The sequence below is a fragment of the Panulirus ornatus genome, chromosome 17 (assembly GCF_036320965.1).
Source record: "Panulirus ornatus isolate Po-2019 chromosome 17, ASM3632096v1, whole genome shotgun sequence".
NCBI classification, from domain to species: Eukaryota; Metazoa; Arthropoda; class Malacostraca; order Decapoda; family Palinuridae; genus Panulirus; species Panulirus ornatus.
The window spans coordinates 55026436-55047494 of NC_092240.1; the positions used below are offsets into that span (position 1 = coordinate 55026436).

The 21059-nt window shown below is 43.9% G+C and overlaps 2 protein-coding genes and 1 long non-coding RNA gene across 9 annotated transcripts in view; 1 reads left to right on the forward strand and 2 right to left on the reverse strand.

Moving 5' to 3' along the window:
* The window catches only part of LOC139754795 (uncharacterized), a 30029-nt gene extending 26879 nt beyond the window's left edge, over nt 1–3150 (reverse strand). The window contains exon 1 of the long non-coding RNA XR_011713959.1: nt 2823–3150. This is a non-coding gene — a long non-coding RNA (uncharacterized lncRNA). The remainder of the gene's footprint in view (nt 1–2822) is intronic.
* A 3132-nt stretch (nt 3151–6282) lies between these two features.
* LOC139754797 (uncharacterized) lies at nt 6283–14502 on the reverse strand. 7 transcript variants are annotated; one of them, XM_071672616.1, is made up of 8 exons: nt 14371–14502; nt 12114–12273; nt 10877–11073; nt 9986–10177; nt 9024–9122; nt 8513–8680; nt 7880–8149; nt 6283–6448 (listed from the first exon to the last, which is right to left on the reverse strand). In XM_071672616.1, exons 2-7 carry the CDS (start codon nt 12229–12231, stop codon nt 7916–7918), a joined length of 1008 nt encoding a protein of 335 aa, XP_071528717.1. In that variant the 5' UTR covers nt 12232–12273; nt 14371–14502; the 3' UTR covers nt 6283–6448; nt 7880–7915. The 7 variants fall into 7 exon arrangements, with proteins under 7 accessions (XP_071528717.1, XP_071528714.1, XP_071528720.1 ...); XM_071672613.1 differs by having other exon boundaries at nt 14274–14495; XM_071672619.1 differs by having other exon boundaries at nt 7871–8149; nt 14274–14495.
* A 101-nt stretch (nt 14503–14603) lies between these two features.
* The window catches only part of LOC139754796 (uncharacterized), an 8519-nt gene continuing 2063 nt past the window's right edge, over nt 14604–21059 (forward strand). The window contains exons 1-5 of the mRNA XM_071672611.1: nt 14604–14741; nt 17344–17470; nt 17610–17806; nt 18570–18761; nt 19636–19734. Coding sequence (XP_071528712.1) covers nt 14739–14741; nt 17344–17470; nt 17610–17806; nt 18570–18761; nt 19636–19734 — 618 coding nt within the window. The 5' untranslated portion in view covers nt 14604–14738. The remainder of the gene's footprint in view (nt 14742–17343; nt 17471–17609; nt 17807–18569; nt 18762–19635; nt 19735–21059) is intronic.

Below are 21059 nucleotides of genomic sequence, written 5' to 3' on the forward strand. Positions count from 1 at the left end.
ATCAGACATCTCAACAGCTGACACTCTCAGCACATTTACATCTAAAAGTCTCTCTTTCACAAGCCTACCAATTAATATGTGATCAAATAATGGACGCTGATCATCCCTCCTCCTCACATACGCATACTTGTGAACATCCCACTTTCTGAACCAGGTATTCCCAATCACCAGTCATTTTTCAGCAACAACTTCACAAGCTGTCCACCATTTCCATTCATAATACTGAATACCCCATGCAACCTAATCATACCCTCAACTGCCAAACTACTCATCTTCGCATTTAGATCACCCGTCACTAATACCCGATCTCTTACATCAAAACTGCTGACACACTCACTTAGCTGCTCCCAAAGCACTTACCTCTCGTGATCTTTCTTCTCATGGTCAGGTGGATAAGCACTAACAGTCATCCATATCTTATCATCCGTTTCAAATTCTACCCACATCAATCTAGAATTTACTTCCATGCACTCTATCACACACTACCACAACTCCTGCTTTAGAAGTATAGCTACTCCTTCCTTAGCTTTTGTCCTCTTACCAACCCGTAACTTTATTCCTAGGACATAATAATCCATTCTTCCCCTTAACCCCGGAGCTTTGTTCACTCAGAGATAGAACATCCAGGTTTCTTTCCTCAAACACAAGGTGAAGGAAACAAGAGAATTCTGAGCGCTTCCGTGTATTATCACATCTTTAGAGGACTAGCTACATAGCCACTCTTGTAACTAGTCCTCTGAAGATCTGGTAATGCACGAAAGCGCTCAGGATTCTCGTGTTTCCTTTTCTTAGCGGTGTTTCTACATTTACGAAGTCACATGTTTGCTGTGATTTTCTGTTTATGTATTTACATATCTGACTGCCGTTTCTCGCATTAGCAAGGGAGCGACAGGAACAGATGAAGAAAGACCGCATTCTCTCATCCATTCTCCAGCTGTCATGTGTGATGCACCGAAACCGCAGCTCCTTATCCACAACCAGGCCCCCACAGACTTTGACATGGTTTCCGCCGGTCGCTTTCCATGCCCTGATTCAATCCTTTGACAGCACGTCGACCCCTGTATACCACATCGTTCCAACTTGTTCTATCCCGTGTACTCCTTTCACCCTTCTGCATCTTCAGGTCCCAGTCACTCAAAAATCTTTTTCATTCCACCCTTCCATCTTCAATTTGGTCTACATCTCCTTGTTCCCTCCACTTACTCATTCTCTCCATATGTCCAAAACCATTTCAGCATACCCTCTTATATATATATATATATATATATATATATATATATATATATATATATATATAATTACCCTAGAACCTCTTTCCAGAGGCTCCTGCAACTGCAGACCGCGCTACTTCCAGTAGCAGGGAAATATGAACTCTTGGAGAGAAAATTTCTTTGACTAGACAGTACTCCCGATAATGTAGCCTCGCCAAAGATGACTTTCCACTAGCGGTGCAACTTCGAGCAGGCGGAGTCCGGTAACACCTACAACATTCTAGAATGAACTATTATAGATCTAAGCATCATGATAAAAGTAATGAAGTTTTGGCCTACAAACACCGTCTTACACAGCTACCCAGGAGAGTGCAGGATTCCTGCTACACCTTGAGGACTTGGCTACACCAACCAACCAACCAATCAGAACTAGAATTCTGTACCTACGGTTGTTTTCATTGCCTGAGACAGTATGTAGATTTACCTGTTATTATGACAAGCAATCCGTTTATCAACGACCAACGGAGATGATCAGGAATATATCAAGTCGACGAAAACTTTCATTTGAACAGATGTGCAGAGCCTGCTACGCCATTAACAGCGGAGCCAACAGATGTGCACAGAGCCTTCTATGCCGTTAACAGAGGAACCAACAGATGTGCACAGCCTTTTACGCCATTAACAAGGAAACCTCCTTCGGGAGGAGGACACCAGCACTGCCCACAACAGTACTGTTGGAAGGAAGACATTGCCAACGTAACGTGACACAGCCTTTCTTGTGGACACATCTGGTGAAGGACTCGACCTAAGGCCGTCTGTGGTGTTTACCACGACACACATCACCCGTAGCTACTACAGTGAGTAGAGAAAACGTGCAGGAATGAGTGACGAGGTACTCACAAACCTGGGTAAGGAGTTACAGGTACACCGATGGGAAGAGTGTGTGGCACTGATACACAGGAGTTACAGGTGACGAGTTACTGATACCTTAACGTGAGGTTGAAATAGTTACGGTATTATGAAAGGTCAGTTATAGTTGCAGTGGAGGGGAAAAACTGTTACCATACCAGGATGTGGACTTGGTAACACTGGAGGGGAAAGTGGATGGGGGAACTGATGGTACAAAGAGGAGTGGGGGAACGGATGGTACAGAGAGGAGTGAGGGGACTGGTGGTACAGAGAGGGGTGGGGGGACTGTTGGTACAGAGAGGAGAGGGGGGAATGGTGGTACAGAGAGAGCTGGGGGGACTGTTGGTACAGAGAGGAGTGGGGGGACTGGTGGTACAGAGAGGAGTGGGGGACTGGTGGTACAGAGAGGAGTGGGGGGACTGGTGGTACAGAGAGAGCTGGGGGGACTGGTGGTGTACAGAGAGGGGTGGGGGAGTCTTGATAGTGAGCGATGTGTAGTTGGTACAGTTAGGGAACCACTGGTACAGTTAAGTAACTAGCGAGGCAGCAGGACGTGAGTCTATGAGTACAGTCGGTGAGTCAGTGGTGAGGCAGCAGGACGTGAGTGAGTCTGAGTACAGACGGTGAGGTAGTGTGCGGCTGGTCTGATGAAGGGGACAAGTGATGTTCTGGGGAGAACTCGTCCCCCAGTAGGGTACTCACCTGCCACGTCCCTGGTCATCATATCAACACGAGTCAACCCCCCCTCGTCCAGGGCCGTTGGGGACAACCGTTCCAGGGTGGGCCAGGCGACCAATCACGAGCAACAGTTGGGTAGTTTCCCGCGCAAAAGTAGCCGCCAGAACTCCCGTGGAGAGGCGGCCGATAAGCCCCAAAATGGCGTCAGACAAGACTTATCACGAACTGTTTGTGGATAAATGTGGAGGAGGAGGAGGAGGAGGTCGGTGGACGCGGCCGTGCCGCTGCGGTGGAGGTGTGTGTGTACACTGTCACTGCCTGACCGTCCCCGATGGCCGCACCTGATGTGAGCGGCGGCAGCAGCAGCAGGCGACACCTCTCAGCCCTCCTCCCCTACATCAGGACGCACCAAGAACTCACAACTTGTACCAAAAACTTCGCGATGTTCCCACCGGCTGTGTCCGCCACACTCCTCCAGACTTCACATTCGCCGAAGACTTCGGCAGGAGGGTAATGAGGTGTGTGGATGCCTGGACCGCTTGGCTGTAAACATTTACCGACTGAACAAATCGGTTTATGAACCTGTGGCTGAATATTGTGTGTGTAAATGAACGAAGCGGTTTGCAAAATTCCAGTGTATTTCGAGTGGGTGCCGGGCAGGCGTGGCGGAGGTCGTACTCCAACCCAGGTTGCCCTTGCGCCCCCTACCGCAGGCAGGACGCTCACCTCACACCTCACCCATGCCTGTCTTACCTCCCCTGGGGTAATACGTGTACTGTAATGGTTCAGGCGTGCAGCAGCTGCTCCTGCTGGGGGTGCAGGTGTTTGTACGGTGGGAGGGCTGGTCGCCTGGCAAGGATGCTGGGACACGAGAAGTAATCAATACAGTGATGCGCACACGCGCGCCCGCCATGCCTAGCGCGCGAAAGTCTCTCTCTTGATTCTACGTCACTGTGGACAAGGGCGAACCCTACCCTCTCCCCCCTTCCCCTAGTACACTTTTCCCTCCTTGTCCTGCCGTTTCATTTTCTTTTTTTTATTTAAGCTATTCATCTCAGCAAACGAGAGGAATCGTAATTAAGATCAATTGTGTTACTACCAAGTCAATCTTAAGGTTTTCCCATATAACAGTTAATTTCAAATGATTTGGGAACCGGTCATGCTCCCGATCACCAGCCTCTGATACCCATCACAAATAAAGGTACTGGAAAGTGATCAAAGCAAGATCCTAAGGTCTATGGAAAACAAATTCTAGCGGCCAGCATCCCCGAAGCAACACTAGCAGTCCGCTCGAGTCCTCGTGCGTCATCAACCTCCCAGTGACGTCAGAGTAAGCAGGGTTAAGATATCACTTACTGTTTTATTTTATATTTATTTAGGCTGAGTCCATCAATAGAATACCTTTCCCAAATAAGATTTCTAAATACAGACTATCAATATGGAGTACTGCATTTCAAAACAATCATTGCTGGGGAATTTTCATGCCTTGGGAAATCATTCTACAAACTTCCATGTTTGGCATCTTCCCGTGACGTCACAGACCCTGTCAACAACATTCTGGATCATATTCTCAAACGCCACTAGAGATGAGCTTGCCGTGAAATATGCCTAACTGCGGCAACCTTGTATGAATAAGACCCTGGACATACCTAGCAGCAATGGTCCCGAGGTACTAATGGTCACCACACACAATACTGACCTTCCCATCGACATAGTATACCCAGAAATAATGAAAAAAGAAAAAAAAGAATTGGCCCAGGAATATGGTCGATCCCAGAGCGGCTGCCGGAGGGTCAGGTGTTCTGTATGTCCCTTTGTTAGAGGGATCAGTTATTCTTCAAAAGAATCATTAGACTCGCGCGGCTCTTGTGTTCGATTGTGGTCGCTGAGCCTTATTGTTACGCTACGCTGTAATACGAATACCAACGCCGCCATGAAGAGAAGGGAACCGGGAGCCCTCCAATTGCACTATTTTATTTTTGGAGTTGATGAGAGGGAGGCCCAGTACTGCCCTGCGTGTCCGAGACTCATGTTGCAGAAAGACAGGCTTTACGTCTAACCAATGGAACTTTAAGCTTTAGGTCTGGTCTCTGGAACTAATCTTTACAGTGTAACCACTGGAAGTAAGCTCTAGATCCAGCCATTGTAACCCTAAGCTTTAGGTTCAACCTCTGAAATTAAGCTTTAGGTTTGATTACTGGAACTAAGCTTTAGATCTAACCATTGGAAATAAGCTTTAGGTTTAACCTGTGGTAATCAGCTTTAGGTCTAACCACATGAATAGAGCTTTAGGTCTATCCTCTGTTACGAAGCTTTAGGTCCTACCGTTGCTAATAAGCTTTAAGTCTAAATATTGAAACTAAGCTTTAGGAGTGAACAGTGTAAGTAAGCTTTAGGTAAAGCTATATATTCCAGTTACTGATACGTACTGTTGTAGCTAACATCAAAGCTTCCCTCTGCATTACCCTGACTAAGCTTTATTTCATATGTATCTTTATATTTCAATGATCTTAAGTTTTATCCTACAATACTGACCATCGAAGTTTTATCAAAGATTACAGATTTGTAATTCACATAACTTCTAAGCTTTCTTTGACATACTTATTCCTAAGCTTTAGGTCGTTATGTTCCTAAGCTTACATCATAGCGTTGTATATAAGCTTAGTCCACATTCTTATTCTGAAGCTGAATTCAACTTACTGTTCCTTTGTCCAAACCCTTGCTGCTAAGCTTTGACCACAGCTGCTTGTTAGCTTAACCCATATCACTGTTAACAAGGTTCAGTCCATGGTATATAAGCTTCGTTCCTAAGCTTAATCGAAACCGCTGGTTTAATATCAATCCTCTTTCTGATCACCAGCTTAGCCCAAGCCAGGGGTCATGCTAGTACTTATGTCCAGTCCTGATGAGACACTACCATGTGTAGCTGACCTAGTACTGGCCACAAAGTTTCCCTTTCCCAGGCTACTTTCCCTCCTAGCTTGCTTTCCCAGGCTACTTTCCCTCCTAGCTTGCTTTCTCTGGCTACTTTCCCTACTTGGCTGCTTTCCCTGGCTACTTTCCCTCCTAGCTTGCTTTCCCTGGCTACTTTCCCTACTTGGCTGCTTTCCCTGGCTACTTTCCCTCAGCCTGCTTTCCCTGGTTACTTCCCCTCCTAGCTTGCTTTTCCTGGCTACTTTCCCTCTGCCTTTCCCTGGCTACTTTCCCTCCTAACCTGCTTTCCCTGACTACTTTCCCTCCTAGGCTGCTTTCTCTGGCTACTTTCCCTCGTTTGCTTTCCTTGGCTACTTTCCCTCCTCGGCTGCTTTCCCTGGCTACTTTTCCTTCCCCTTGCTACTTTCTCTAAGCTTTACTTCAAAGCTAAATTCTAAATCACTCTCTCTATGATTTCCGTCCGTACACATAGTCTAAGGAGACAGATGTTCATCGACGTATCAGCTTGACATACTCAGAGCTCGTACAGGAAGAAATCATCCAACATATATATTCAACCAGATATATTTCATATGTTATAATAACAACGAGGTAGTTGGCTCAGTTTACCACATGGTGCAGGAGAGTTCGATTTCCGGGTCCTCGCCTTCCCAGAGCGCTGATCGACCCATCTGTTGCTGCTCTCCCCTTCCATCTCTGCTGTTCTAGGCTCTCTTCTGTAAATATATATGTATACATATAATCTGGGGGATAGGGGATTAAGAATACTTCCACGTATTCCTGCTGTCGTAGAAGGCGACTAAAAGGAGGGAGCGGGGCTGAAATCCTCCCTCTCGTTTATTTTTTTTTTTTCCCAAAAGAAGGAACAGAGAATTGGGCCAGGTGAGGGTATTCCCTCAAAGGCCCAGTCCTCTGTTCTTAACGCTACCTCGCTAATGCGGGAAATGGCGAATAGTTTGAAAGAAAGATAATCTGATGGATACAAATAATTTCAGTTTACTAATCACTCTATATTTTTTTTCACACACATGCCAGAGGGGAGGAGTCTAGCGTAGTGTAGTATGTCAAGTGTGACAAAGCAAAGAACAAGAGAGAGAGAGAGAGAGAGAGAGAGAGAGAGAGAGAGAGAGAGAGAGAGAACACGAGATAAAGATGGCTGGAGGCAAAACACGAGAGGGATCAGGTCAGGCCAGGAGGAAGAACGTTAAAGTACCAGGCGCGGACTAACCAACAGCATGTGGTGTACGTAGACTGGAGATCAGGTATACTAATGGTATACGTATGTAGACTGGAGATCAGGTATACTAGTGGTATACGTATGTAGACTGGAGATCAGGTATACTAGTGGTATACGTATGTAGACTGGAGATCAGGTATACTAGTGGTATACGAACACAGACGAACTGGTGACCAGTAGTAATGCGTCAGAATTGAAATTTCGCATCAATGATAACAGTGAAGAAACAGTTAGGAAGTGAGGAAGACAATGAGACACTACCGTAATGATGATAGTAAATTATTCATAATAAAGAACTCTGACCACAGGGAGATAGACGGAGAGAGCTTGGGTCTTCATAGAGACAGAGAGACGTGAGAACTTGATCCACCAGCATATCATGGAAGACACGAGATCTGGGAGTTGCGACACACCCTCACTGCTGGACCTCGTCTGAACTGGATGGTAACAGTCAAGAGTCCTTCACAATGTGCATCACCACAGGGCACAGCGGCCACGATCAGGGGCTGGGGTAGGGGATGGTTAGGAAAGTAGACCAAGAAATACTTGTTTAATGTAAGGTAGACAGATGGTTCTCATGGCCGAGGTAAGGAGACTATGGACGTCGGCAACTTACAAAGGCTTAACAGTCTCTTCATGACGGTCAAGAGACCATGGTCTTCATGACGGTACAAGAGACCATGGTCTTCATGACGGTACAAGAGACCATGGACTTCATGATGGTACAAGAGACCATGGTCTTTCTCATGGGCCCACAGTCAACCTAGCTGTTCCTCCTTCCCTCGGACGGGTCGACACATGAGTACCTGGCTTAGGCTGTGGTGTGTATATATATACAAACATACAATTAAGACATAGTACACACACACACACACACACACACACACATACACACACACACCTGACTAACCTGAACGCAGCACATGTATGAGTTCAAGGACTCCCTCTACTTGTAAGTCCAGACTGTGGCGAAGTCATTGCACAAATACTTCTTGCAAGCTTCCATCAGGTCGTAAGGCTTAGTTCTTCTGCAAGTGTCCTCCTGCAGCAGGCGACAGTCTGCCTTGCGCCAGAAGAGGCGGACCAGCAGCACGGACCGGTCCATGTCCAAAATGTAGCCTGGGATCTCCGGGTACGGCTCTTGCAGCAGGTGGGACCTCGGGTACTGGACCAGGAGAGTCTGGGGGATAAAACACTGGGGTTAACAGTCTCATGAAAACCTTCAGCGAGAGGCGAAATGTACCATCTTAAAATTATCATGATAATCTCAACCAAAATTGTCATCTCTGTATAGTGATCAAGCCTCCTCCTGAACGCCCTGGGTGTCAGGAGACAAAAGCCTTCGAGCAGGGCCGCCTCTGGAAACGTAACGTTCATATTTAAAGTTGTTTTGCGGGGCACGAGAGTCACCATCACACGTATCATTGAAACCACACACAATAAACCACGCCACATCGATCTGTGTCCACTAAGCCTCCTTCATGCACTCGTCTGATGGTGAGGTACGACGCAGCGACATCACATCCCTCACGCGGCTGCTAACCTTCACGTCGAACGTTTGGCGGTCGGAGGTGACGTCCCTGATCTTGAGGTGGTCCTTGGGTGTGCCTGTGGCGATGGTGAGGAGGTCCGCGCGGGTCATGTTGGCCCGCAGCAGCAGCTGGGAGAGACGTACACACGGCACGAAGGTCGTCCTCCCCTGCAGCATATCCTGTCGTGAGAGGGAGAGGTTAGTGGACGACTCTGGCATGAGACGAGGTGGGAGACGTGTCAGCGACGTCTCTTTATAATGAAACTCGCTCAGTTTATGTCTTCCATCCCCGACTCCCCAGCACAGGGAGACACCTATTGTTTCTGGCTCAGAAAAAATACATTGTCATACTGTCTACGATACCTTACGATAATACATAGATTCTATTACACAATAGTTGTTTTTATGAGTGTTACAGAGGCTATAGGGGGCCTTAGGAGAAATAATAGGTACTCCTGGGGCCAGGAACTGATGATAAATCTTTTTACCTGAATACTGGCGGGAGGTCGTACAGAAGACTTACCCCAGTGATCGTTTCATCATCAAGTTTGCTTCTGGCCATGACCAACCCCTGCATCTCCTGTGGCAGGTCTGCTCTCAGGTCCCGCATCCACAGCTTTCTCTGGCACAAAGAAATATTGAGAAAATCTTAAGCTTCACAGGAATGGTGTTATAAGTGGTGTAATTCACGAACTACACATATTGTTCTTATATACACACTTAACGCAGCAGGAAAAGTTTAATAACTTTACACACACATAAAGATGATATCAGTTCAACAATTACGTATCAGTCTTTCCCTCATGCCCTGTGGTTCGCCTATTTTCTCCATCTAATAATCTTATTTCCTATTCATTTGATTCTATTTTCACATTTTCCTTCCTCACTTACAGTAACAACGTCTGTAATATGTGTTTAGTAACTGTTGTGTGGTTTATTCCCGCAAGCTTTCTTGGTGTGAATGAATTGATTTCGACCATGTATACTTCGGTATCACATATGTAACGAGCTTTGTTATATATGTGAAGTAGAGGCACTTCATAACGAAATGTGTAGTTTCTCACATTTAAGGTTATGTTAGTTAAGGTAAGGCACATCAATCAATCACTCATCACACTGGGGAAGAGCCACTGTTAGCAGTGGAAGCTGTTAATGGCTCTAGTCTTTACCGAGGAAACACTACCCTGCCCTTGACTGACTCTGACAATCAATATTTCCCTAAATAAACCAACAGTGAAGCAGTCTCCACCTGTGGCACTAATATCCCTGCTCGGTTATCAATATTTCAACTCTGATAAGAGAGAAAATACATATATGATGGTCCTCTACCTCTCGAATGTGTATTTCCATACTATTTCCATGCTACAGGTAACTATACACATCACTCTCAACATCAAACGGTTCAAGCTGATCGTACAAGTGGTGTAGACATCTACCCTGCTGGTGAGGCAAGGTACACTGCGACAGGAGCTGTCATCCACGTACCGCGCTGGTCGGACCCAAGCGGATGCAGACCGGGGAGGTCCAAGCGTTGCGGCGGCGCTGCTGGAGGACGCTGTATGAGCGAGGATCAGGCTCTATCAATAGACCCGTCCAGCTGAGGTTCTTCTCCAACATCAGAGTCTGGCTCATGAACTCCCCGTCCACCGCCCCGACCTCCACGAACACCCCAGGACTCTGAAAGCACGACTGTCCTAGTAACTTGGAGACCCACACACACCAAAATCCTACAGTTACCCTAGAAACCTACATGTTCATTAGTTCCAGTAACCTACATAAGGCTGTTCACATCACTCTAGTCCCTCAACTTCAGTCCTATCGACAACATTAACACCCGGTGACCGATACAAGACCGTTGCAGCCTCCTGCTTCTCCTGGGAAGTCTTTACAGCTCATGTTGTCACTGTGCTAGCCAGGGTCACCCGCAGCCAGGTTTCTCCAACACTGGAGGATCCTCCAGCATCCCGGCTGGCTCAGTAACCTTCACGTCAACACTCACATCCTCACCAGTGGGCCAGAGCTGGCCTGCAGGCTCAACTCCCTCAGTGACCAAGACAAGTCTGTTCATATCGTAACAACTAGAGGGCAGGCAGATCCAGTTACCTCAGTCGCCTGTTCAGGATTGTCTATGTTCTCCAAGGTATCGTAACTACTGAGGATGAATACTTCATCCCCTGGCTCCTCATATATGATGTTTGGAAAGATCAGGTCAGGGTCATGTCACACCGCCCTTGTAACAGACAATCTGCTCATATATCACCCAAGATATCACCCAAGAGGCACCACAGAATGTATTATTCACCCCCAATCTTCGATGAACTGTGCAAGTTCCAGACAAATTCTCTGTTTACTTTCACTGACTGGGTGACGTATTACCTGGTCTTTCCACAAGTCCTTGAGGTTCTGCTGGAGTTTATGCCACTCCAGGAGATGCCTCCATGAGGGGCGGTCGATGTCGAACCCTGAGCGATCCGGGTCTGGTGGCGGCGGCTCCAGGAACTTGTCCCTCAGAAAGGCTAACATCGCCGGGCTGAATAAGTTGGCCGCTCCCTTCATATACATATCCAGACAGTCTGAGGATGGGTATCACATACGAGTTCGTAAGATAGTCCTTCATCAGGAAGGACAGATTCATTTTGCAACACGTACAATGAACAGAATATTTCCATAATGCTGTTATCAGAAAGCTCAAACTGTGTCTAGACTATACCAACAAATCACAGATTTTCAGAACCGAGAGCTGAACTATACAGTTGTCACTCTTCCCTCAAGTTAGAAGTTAGTATCTACAAGGAGGCGACACTTTCAACCTCCAGTCAAGCGTCCAGGATACAAACTAAATATATGATTTAGTCACGTATACAAACTTTGAGAAAGTTAGACAACCTATACACGAACACACCTTGAACAGTTTCATGTCACCATGTAAAGCATGGGTTGTCAACCTGTTCTACGTGTACTCCATGGAGTAAACCATGAGTGTTGCATGGGGTAAACCATGGGTGTATCAGAGGGTAAATAATGATCCAAGCGGTACTCAACGAACCCAGGTTAAAAACTTCGGAATTAGGATGTTGCTCGACAGCCAAGTTGGATGTAATGGTATATAATCAATCAAGAAACATTAGACGCTCTGGTGAAAGTATTAGTCATATATTTATAGAAAACAACAATATGGGTCAACTCGTAATTCCAAAGGGGAATTCTCAGGAACTGGGAAATGTTTAGCGGCAGTCAAGCTACCACACACTCTGAAGATCACAATCAAACTATCACATCCTAGCAATTCGCTGCTTTAATGCTAAAGGACTAAAGTAATTTCAAAGTTATGACGGATGTTATGTTGTGCTGGATGTACACTTGCGCTTCCGATATCAGAATTCCACGGGTTTCTAAGCTTTTTTGAACAATCGTGTTTACAAGTTCGGGACAACCATTTACTGGCGGCACAGATTAAGATCGGAAACATTTGCAAAATAAATGTAATATTTTTGCCGCGTTGTTCTACTAAATCACTAGACTCTCTCTCTGATGATACTATATGATATTTCCAATATAACCTTTCAAAAGGAAACTGTTCAACAGAGGGCGTAAGGGAGGTGGTTAGACTGACCTGGTGTGCAAGATGTGAACCATGGCGGGAGGCGGGAGAGGAAGGTGGCGAGGATGGCAGCCGTTAACACCAGCGTCAGCACACCGCTCAAACTACAGGGCAACTGACGCCCCATCATCTACACCGCAAGCTTTAAGTCTCACGTCTGTACATTGAACATCTGTAATGTATGAAAGTGTACTGTTATCTTAAGCAATATGTGATACATTATCTCCCATCTCTCCCATGAATTGTTTAGTCAAAGCTTCAGTAATGATACCGTCCTACACACAACACAACAATAATGTTGACCAATTCAATTTACGACTGTATTCTCCAATCTCACTGAAGGCACTATTGTATTATAACCATATAGACAACACCTTAACGAATATATACTTACATTTGCCCTAAATGATCATTATAGGATAATATTAAGCATTTCAAAGGATAAAAACATTATCATGATTTAAAGAGAATACGCTTGATCATTATTCATCACTAAATCTGAAAATATATCCACCAGGTCATGTGCAATACAAAGGCGAATACAGAAACACATATAGATAACATGTTGTATTAAAAAAAATAGTATCTGAGGCTATTTGACTGAGGAAATAATGATATATTTGTGACCAGTGATGACAGCGTGCTCCGCCAGCCCTCGCTACGCCACCTGCGATCGCTTGTACCTGGCGCAGGCGACCGCAACATGAAGACAAACCGTGTATCTCTCTCTCTCTCTCTCTCTCTCCCCCGAAGAACTTCGGCATGTTTGAATAACTGTACATCACTTATCTTAAACCCGCTTGCTTATCATAAAACTAATTAAAAACCATACAGCATAAAGCCACTTCTTGCACATGTTGAATCTCACCGTTAAAGTATTAAGAAATTTATGCATTCAGAGAAAGACAGTTAGGCGTCGCCAATACAGGTTGGTTTACTAAAGTGATTAACCTCCTTTGCTGATTAAACCTGAATCCAGTGATACTATAATCTCAGGATCGCGTCTGATTATCCCTACAAGAAAGACGTAATATTTTTCATATTCCTCGTGCAACTGTTCAGCACTATTTTGAATCATTTTCGACATGAGACGCTTGCGCCTCCTTGAGTTTCTGTTGAAGTTGGGTAAGGTTGTGTTGTGGTAAGCCAAAGATGAAAGGTTAGGGGTTGGCAGAAGTGGTTTAGTTTAAAATATTTTTTTTCTAGTATTCTTAGTGATGATGACCGGTATGAAGTTTCATGTGACGTCTGTGGACATAGTGCAATTGACATTCTCTTCGCTCATTACAAGTGATACTTGCAGAAATTTCGATATCACAAAAAAGATTCGGGACAAAATTGGAAATGGAGTAAACTAGCATGCAAAATACTATTCGACCCTCCCGTGTCGACTTAACACCTGTTTATTCTTTCCTCTACACACTACCCAATAAAATCACTAAGAATACAAAGCTAGTTTGTGTTAGTTACTGAACTGGTAGTTCTCCAAGGTAATGATATTTTCATCATCAAGAGGTTGGTAACGGCATCCCTGGCTGGATTATGCAAGGTAGGCTGGGGTCCGGGAAAGCAGGTCGTGGTTGATTAGTTTAACTTTTAATCTTACATTTTCTCTTACTTCAAAGCCCCACTTCTTTTCTTTTTTTTTTTACTTTATTTGAAGGCTAATAAACTAAATTCGTTACGGAAAGTTGTTATCATAAAGATTCCTCCGTTTGGTTGTAAGCATGATTTTTATATCTAAATTGAATAATCCGCATTTCGCAAATTAAGATATTACAGGAATTTCGATAATTGCAACAAATTTCTGTCGGATACGTCGATTAATCCACACTGAACTGGCACAAGAAAAATTAAAAAAAATCATTACTACAATTATCATTATCATAAATGATTTAAGCTCAAGTATATAACACAGGAAGTTGTGATTTCTTGTTTGCACTGATGAAGAAGTGGGACATAATTAACATTCTTCAGTAAGGCTTTGATACATTAATCACCACAAAATATAACGACGTAGTTCTGGCATGACCTGTGCTATGATCCACCTAATATGTCTGCGAGTACAAAGACATAGTTAACCGACCGAGACATTTGTAGTTGAACAAAACCAACAGTCGATACACAGACTTAAAAAGCCAATACGCAACAGGAAATCCTGAATATAAATACTGCCACATGGCCGTGCCCGAGCTGGTGTCCTTCCCTGAGTTAGATTTGGCGCCGTTTTCCGCGTAGGTTCTGTTTTCTTGGCTGATGTTTATCTCACCAGATGATCTGTTGACTTTACAGAAAACACACTACACTATATAATTCTTGTGACGGTCACTGGTGACTGATCACTGGTGACTGAACAAATACGAGAGAAGTTGAAGTGGTGGAGGCAGCAGAGAACGTGACGGTGACCGACGTGGTTATGGAAGCCTGCGGGCGGGTGAGAGGTCGCTACCACCACACTGTCATCAGCCGACCAGTCATATCCTCACTCTCATTCATGCCTCATTGTGATTAGCTGTTAGTTTATAAGCTTTGGTTTTCCTCCATACGGATGCACCTACAGTGTTGATAGGAAAACCCAAAAATAACCTCAGTCTTGGGAAACATAATACGACAGTGCTATCATATCCTTCTCTAGAAATGGTAAGGGTAAATTGTTCAGTAAATTTTGTTTTGTGAAGTGCCCAGTAGAAAATCATAAGGTGATGAAAGTTCGTTACTTTTTTTTCTATGACAGTCCGGATGTAGCACTTAAAAATTTCTTGTAAAGCTACACAATTCTATTTATAATTGTTTTCCAAAAGTTTGTGCCAGACTGATATTAATGTGCATTAATCACAGTCAGTTACTTAGTTCTCAAGATTTGCTGTTTGATTATACAGGAAGTGTTTTATCAGGTATTAGTGTTTCTATAAGGATTTATTTCATATCATTGATAGTGAAACGTGCGTAGATAGATATTCAAATCTTGACGGGCGTGCGCACTCGTGACCACGTATATACAAAAAAGGGCCAACAATGATCACGTCATACGCTGTGTGTGGACTGGCTACATACAAGGTCTGATACTGACCGCATGCAAGATATAATACTGAATGACCACATACAAGGGCTGACACTAGCCACATACGACATGGGCTGTCAGTGACCACACACGCAAGGGCTAACACTAGCCACATACGACATGGGCTGTCATGACCACACACGCAAGGGCTAACACTAGCCACATACGACATGGGCTGTCAGTGACCTCACACGCAAGGGCTAACACTAGCCACATACGACATGGGCTGTCATGACCACACACGCAAGGGCTAACACTAGCCACATACGACATGGGCTGTCATGACCACACACGCAAGGGCTGACGCTGTTTTTGACCAAATACGGCAGAGGATGACGTTACCCCACTATATACGACTCGGCCTGACACTGACCGCATACAACCTTATTTGACGGATAATAACACTTGCTCAAAATCACGCTCCGCAAATTCTATGATGTTCCTTGAATATTACAATAACGTAGCAAAAGAAAATTAATACATAAAGCTTCTTTTCATGCCGTGCTAAACTGGTCATTCAACAATTACGTTTATCGTCTGATGTGTTGCTGCTGACGCTGTAAATGTTGCCATTTTGTTGTATTGATAATGTCGCTGTGCTTGTGTCTGTAGTGACGTCATGTAAGTGCTGACATTGTGTTGATGCTGAAATAATGTAAGTGCTTACAGTGTGCAGGAGCTGACATTGACTTGGTATGTTAACACTGTCAGTTATGAGACCATGCGAGTGTCGACGTTATGACACTGTCCAGGTGTTGACACATTCTCTGATAATATGGCAAGTGCCAGTGCTAATACTATGTCGGTACTGACAGTCTTTTCGATGGTGAGCAAGTGCTGATTAATGATTACGAGTCATTCCCTATTCTGTATCTAGATTATCTACATGTCTATTTATGATTCCGTTCCACAGCTCATTCTTACGTCATACACATTTAACAGCAGCCTCTGTTAATACTTTTTTTTCAGTGCCTCACTTCGTACTGTCTTATCGACATCTCTCAGCTTCTTACTCTAACGTATACCAAAAGTTGATTTTATGAACAATTTCCAAAACTTTTCAGTATTCCTTGTTTTTTTATCATTCATACTCCTGTTAATAGACCATGTAAAATAGTCTATTCTGCATACTATTGCATGTTATGGTCTTATGTTGCCCCTGCTAACTCACTCATGGACCACACTTACCACATTCATAATATTAACAAGTCATGCTTTTATCTACTTTCTCTTATGTGCTTTCATCATATATTTTCAAACGCTCGTGTTGAAATTGCGCAGTTCTCTCTCATTTCCGCTGTTAGCGCTCCTGACGCCTAAGGTTTAGAGCACAGGTTCGAATCCTGGTTCTGGCAGTCGGTCCACAGTCATCTTCGTTGTTCATCCACCCATGGCGGTTGGTTCGACAAAATGGTTACCTTCTTAGAACATACTGTAAGAAAATTAAGAAAAGGAGAAAGTAATTGACAAAGAGTGCTGTAAGGATAGTTGTACTAGTAGACACGGTATTGTAATTCTCTGAACGCAGAGACAACGATGGATGGATCATATACACAACCTACAGCCTTGTCTGGAATGATGATAACTTAGGAGTTATTAGCGTGATCTGGTTAGGTTTGCCTTGCCTCTCAGAGTCACATGTAATAGACTCCTCGACTAATTCTCTACCCACATTACACCTTCGCCACTTAACTTCCTCCCAACAAGCTTAAATGCATGATAGTAACATGCAGCTCTGTACAGTTATCAACTGTTTCTTAAATATTCAGCCTTGCTGTCAACACTAAGCTTACGAGACTTCTTGCACCTGTCATACTTTCATTACTGCGATTTTCGAAACTTTCTTGCATAAACGAAATATGAAAGTAATTGTATCACGATATTGCCATGAACACGGTCTTCACTACGTTCCTGAATAAATGTTTCCCGTGTCCCTAGTATGTGTGTGCGTGGTCAGTTGAGTGTATGTCGTTTTCCAATGGATGGGTCATGAAGGCAGGGCCGGCCCTTGTTGTAGGCTCTTTTCGCTCAGAGCGTAGCATCTCGACTGCTCCTGGGATCTCCTAGTCTGACCGTTATATAGTAGCCTTCAAAAGCAGGAGATGCTCTCCGAAAAGACTCAGCCAAGAGTCCTTAAAAAAAACAAGGTCCAGCCTATCATGATGTTCCTCTCGCCTGCAGGGTGTGTACCAGAGCACGGTGGTGCTGCACGTGTTCGTGCTGGCGTTCCTGGCGGTGCTCTTCACGCAGTACTTCCTCACCAACGTCTCCTCCATCCTCCCCTGGATACACCCTTCCTGCAAAATCGGTAAGGTCTCACGGCATCCCATTTACTATGACTATATCTGTACTCATTGTTTTTGTCATATGTTTTGATGTTCTTGCTCCTCCAGATAGTGTACCTTGCCCCACACTTCACTTAACCAATGGTTCCACGTGCCTCACAGAATGTCTAGACACATATTTCGGTGGTCCGCCAAACATCACCGATCCCGCGCTGCTAGGCTTGGTGAAGCACTCCTACCTGACGCCCCCGCCTTCCAACCCTGATACCACGCCTATAGACATTCATGAGCCCGTGTGGAGCAGGCTGGTGGACTGGTGCGTGATGCAGGAGTATCTCAAGGAGATCTGGAAAGATCGGGTAAGCAATGGCCTGTGATAAGCAAGGAAGATAAATTGAAGCGTAACTTCCGTACCAGAATGTCTGACTAGTCCAGCTGTTTCCAGGATGTCACAAGGAGAGAATATATACTTTTTTTTTTATGAACAGGAGCCTCATATATATATATATATATATATATATATATATATATATATATATATATATATATTTTTTTTTTTTCTTTCTTTCAAACTATTCGCCATTTCCCGCGTTAGTGAGGTAGCGTAAGACAGAACTGGCCTTTGAGGATATCCTCACCTGCCCCTCTCGTTCTTCTTGGAAATTAAAAAAAAAAATGAGAGGGAGATTCCAGCCCGCTCCTCCCTTTTAGTCGCCTTATACACACCAGGAATACGTGGAAGTATTCTTTCTCCCTATCCAGGGATATATATATATATATATATATATATATATATATATATTATATATATATATATATATATAATGGAACCTGACTAACAACTTAGATTATTTTCAACCCGGAACTCATTGTCATGACAGATTTAGATATCAAACCTTCAAGAGCCATCCTATTTCCTGTTTGAATAACCAATATAACAAGAACAGTTCGCAGTATCCAAAATATTTATACAGAAAAGTCCGTAAAAATAAATACATTCTTAACCCGTAAGTAACTTAAAATAACAATAAGTTGTGAACGTAATGTCTGTATGCCACAAACATACAGTGGTGTATAAGTGGAGGCTGTGTGCACATATCAGTGAGGCAACTAAACTTTCAGAGTCCTGGGGTGTTCGTGGAGGTCGGGGCGGTGGACGGGGAGTTCATGAGCCAGACTCTGATGCTGGAGAAGAACCTCAGCTGGACGGGTCTATTGATAGAGCCTGATCCTCGCTCATACAGCGTCCTCCAGCAGCGCCGCCGCAACGCTTGGACCTCCCCGGTCTGCATCCACCTCAGTCTACCCTCTGCGGTCAGTAGTGTACAGTCGCAAGATCACTTGTCGACATTCATCTTGATAACGTCTTAAGAGAGTAACCATTTTTTTCAAATAATTTTCAATTATAGCTATAAGGTGCTCGGGCTAGCTACTGTGCTAGGGATAAGGAGGTATTTATGCAGTGGAGATAGTGAAAGTTGTTAATCAGAGATGGGTGGATCAGCAAGAGGAAGGCGATTCCTGCCTTTGGCACGTCACATCTTTTACAATATTTCGTAAGTAATTTTAATTGTCCTAAAATCTTTTCTGTTATAAGAGATTGTTTCCCTTTTGCTGACACAACGAACGGTAGTTAGCTGACTCTGAATTTTTTTTTAGGAATATGTACGTCCACGTTATATTAACAGATGAGCCACAGAAGCTCGGGTGTAGCTCACGTTTAGTTATCGGACTTTATATGCCAGTCAAACACAGCATCATATAACCAATCTTACAACCCCCCTACCCTGGTATTGTTCTATCAATATAAGATCACTGGTTTCAACTAGCACCACTGGTAAAGAACGTTGCCTTGGACACAAACATTCTTAGAACATGAGAGAATTACGGTGGGGGTAAAGTTATGAACAAGTGCACTGGAAGGATACTTCTATTAGTATACAGGTTACTGTAATGCTCTGAACTTTTGTAATCAGACTGCCCAGCACAGACATCTAATCGAGTACAAATTATATGCTAATGTCATTTCTGACCTTCTCCACTTCAGTCTTAGCACTAATTAAGTGAACCTTTATTATTATCATTATTATTATTATTATTATTATTATTATCATTATTATTATCATCATTATTGCTATTATTATCATTATCATTTAGTAAAGTAGTGGGTCTTGTGGTCCATCAACAGAAGAAGTTTTGGTTGAGAGACCTGGAGGAGGACCTGCCCGAGCACTTCGTGCAGCTGCTGATGGCTCGCAGTAAACTGGCCGACGAAACTCTCACTGGCGTAAGTATCTACATCAGCACCGAGGCCAGCCTGAGTGCATGCTGTAGCAGTTAACCATATGAGGTTTAAGGTTTCTGTGATAGAGGAGTTAGCATGTTAAGGAATTCAAACAGAGCAAGGTTATTCGAGACTCTCATTGTGGAAAAGATCAAAAACTTAAGATTCTGTGATTAGAGCAGAAAGTCAAGCAGATAACTGAATGCAAAATATTTGTGACTAATGAGGCACAACAGATAGTCGTGGACTTGAAGCGAAGCCTTTTCTTTAATGACTTTGTGATAATGCTTTCATTTGCTTTGGTAAATCATTCAGTGTCTTAACGATCTTGAGGAAAAATTATTTTGCCTCAATCGAAGTAAATTACTTGGACTGGATTTTGGCATTCTCACTCTGAAACTCGTTCTCTTTCACTGAATTCGGGCTTGGGGTACAGTGCAGAATGGCGAAGAAATTACGGTGTTTCAAATCAGCGGGGCCAAAAGTGAATTTTTACATTCGACTTTCTAAATCTCACTTGTACCCTGTTTCGCAACACCTCGTTTAACCCAGCAGTAATATGAGGACATGATCGTATCCTCCACTCTATCCTGGAAACCCCCACACACTCAACATCACAAACGATGTTCCCAAAAACCTGGGGATTATTATATTGGAGCTGCAATTCTATTTGCAAGCAACTGTTTCATACCTACAGTAGCTCTCATCTCCCTATTATGGAGTGCTATTGGCATATCTAAAATCGTTTTTCCACTTCTCTCCCAGCCAGATTGGAATCAAAAGCCTACTAATGCCTTCTTAATTCTCCTGCTGTCATCTCTCTTCAACCAATCCTATCCATCCGTCATAATATTGCCCTCTCTCTCTCTCTCTCTCTCTCTCTCTCTCTCTCTCTCTCTCTCTCTCTCTCTCTTACTTTTGGCTACTGGTATAGAGGTGTAAATGTCCCAGCCCCTGCATTCTGGACCGCTGCTGTCATTTCGCTGCCTCTATGTGGAGACCAGTCACACGAGAATTGACCGCTATTACACCACTTTCTTTACTCAAACAGCAAAGCTGTGAATTCTTTTCCATGTGTTCTCCCATCTTCCTATAAACTCCCGTCCTTTAAAACTCTGGTCTACATGCACCTTGGGAGCTCAAATTAATCCTTCCTGCATTCTTCTCATACCAATTATCTTATTTTTTTTAATCCAAAATGGCCATGCTTTAAACAAGCCATGTTGGCAAAATGTCTTTATCTCCTGAAACTTATTCAGTCATCCTTTTAGTCTCAGAAAGACAAAAATCCAATCTAGAACCTCTTGTCACCGTCAGTGGACAATAAC

Coding starts and splice junctions, on each gene's coding strand:
- LOC139754797 (XM_071672616.1), bottom strand. CDS start 12,231: ATGATGGGGCGTCAGTTGCCCTGTAGTTTGAGCGGTGTGCTGACGCTG. Junction 10,178..10,876: donor AGGACTTGTGGAAAGACCAG/GTAATACGTCAC, acceptor TCGTGCTTTCAG/AGTCCTGGGGTGTTCGTGGA. Junction 8,150..8,512: donor GCCAAACGTTCGACGTGAAG/GTTAGCAGCCGC, acceptor TTTATCCCCCAG/ACTCTCCTGGTCCAGTACCC.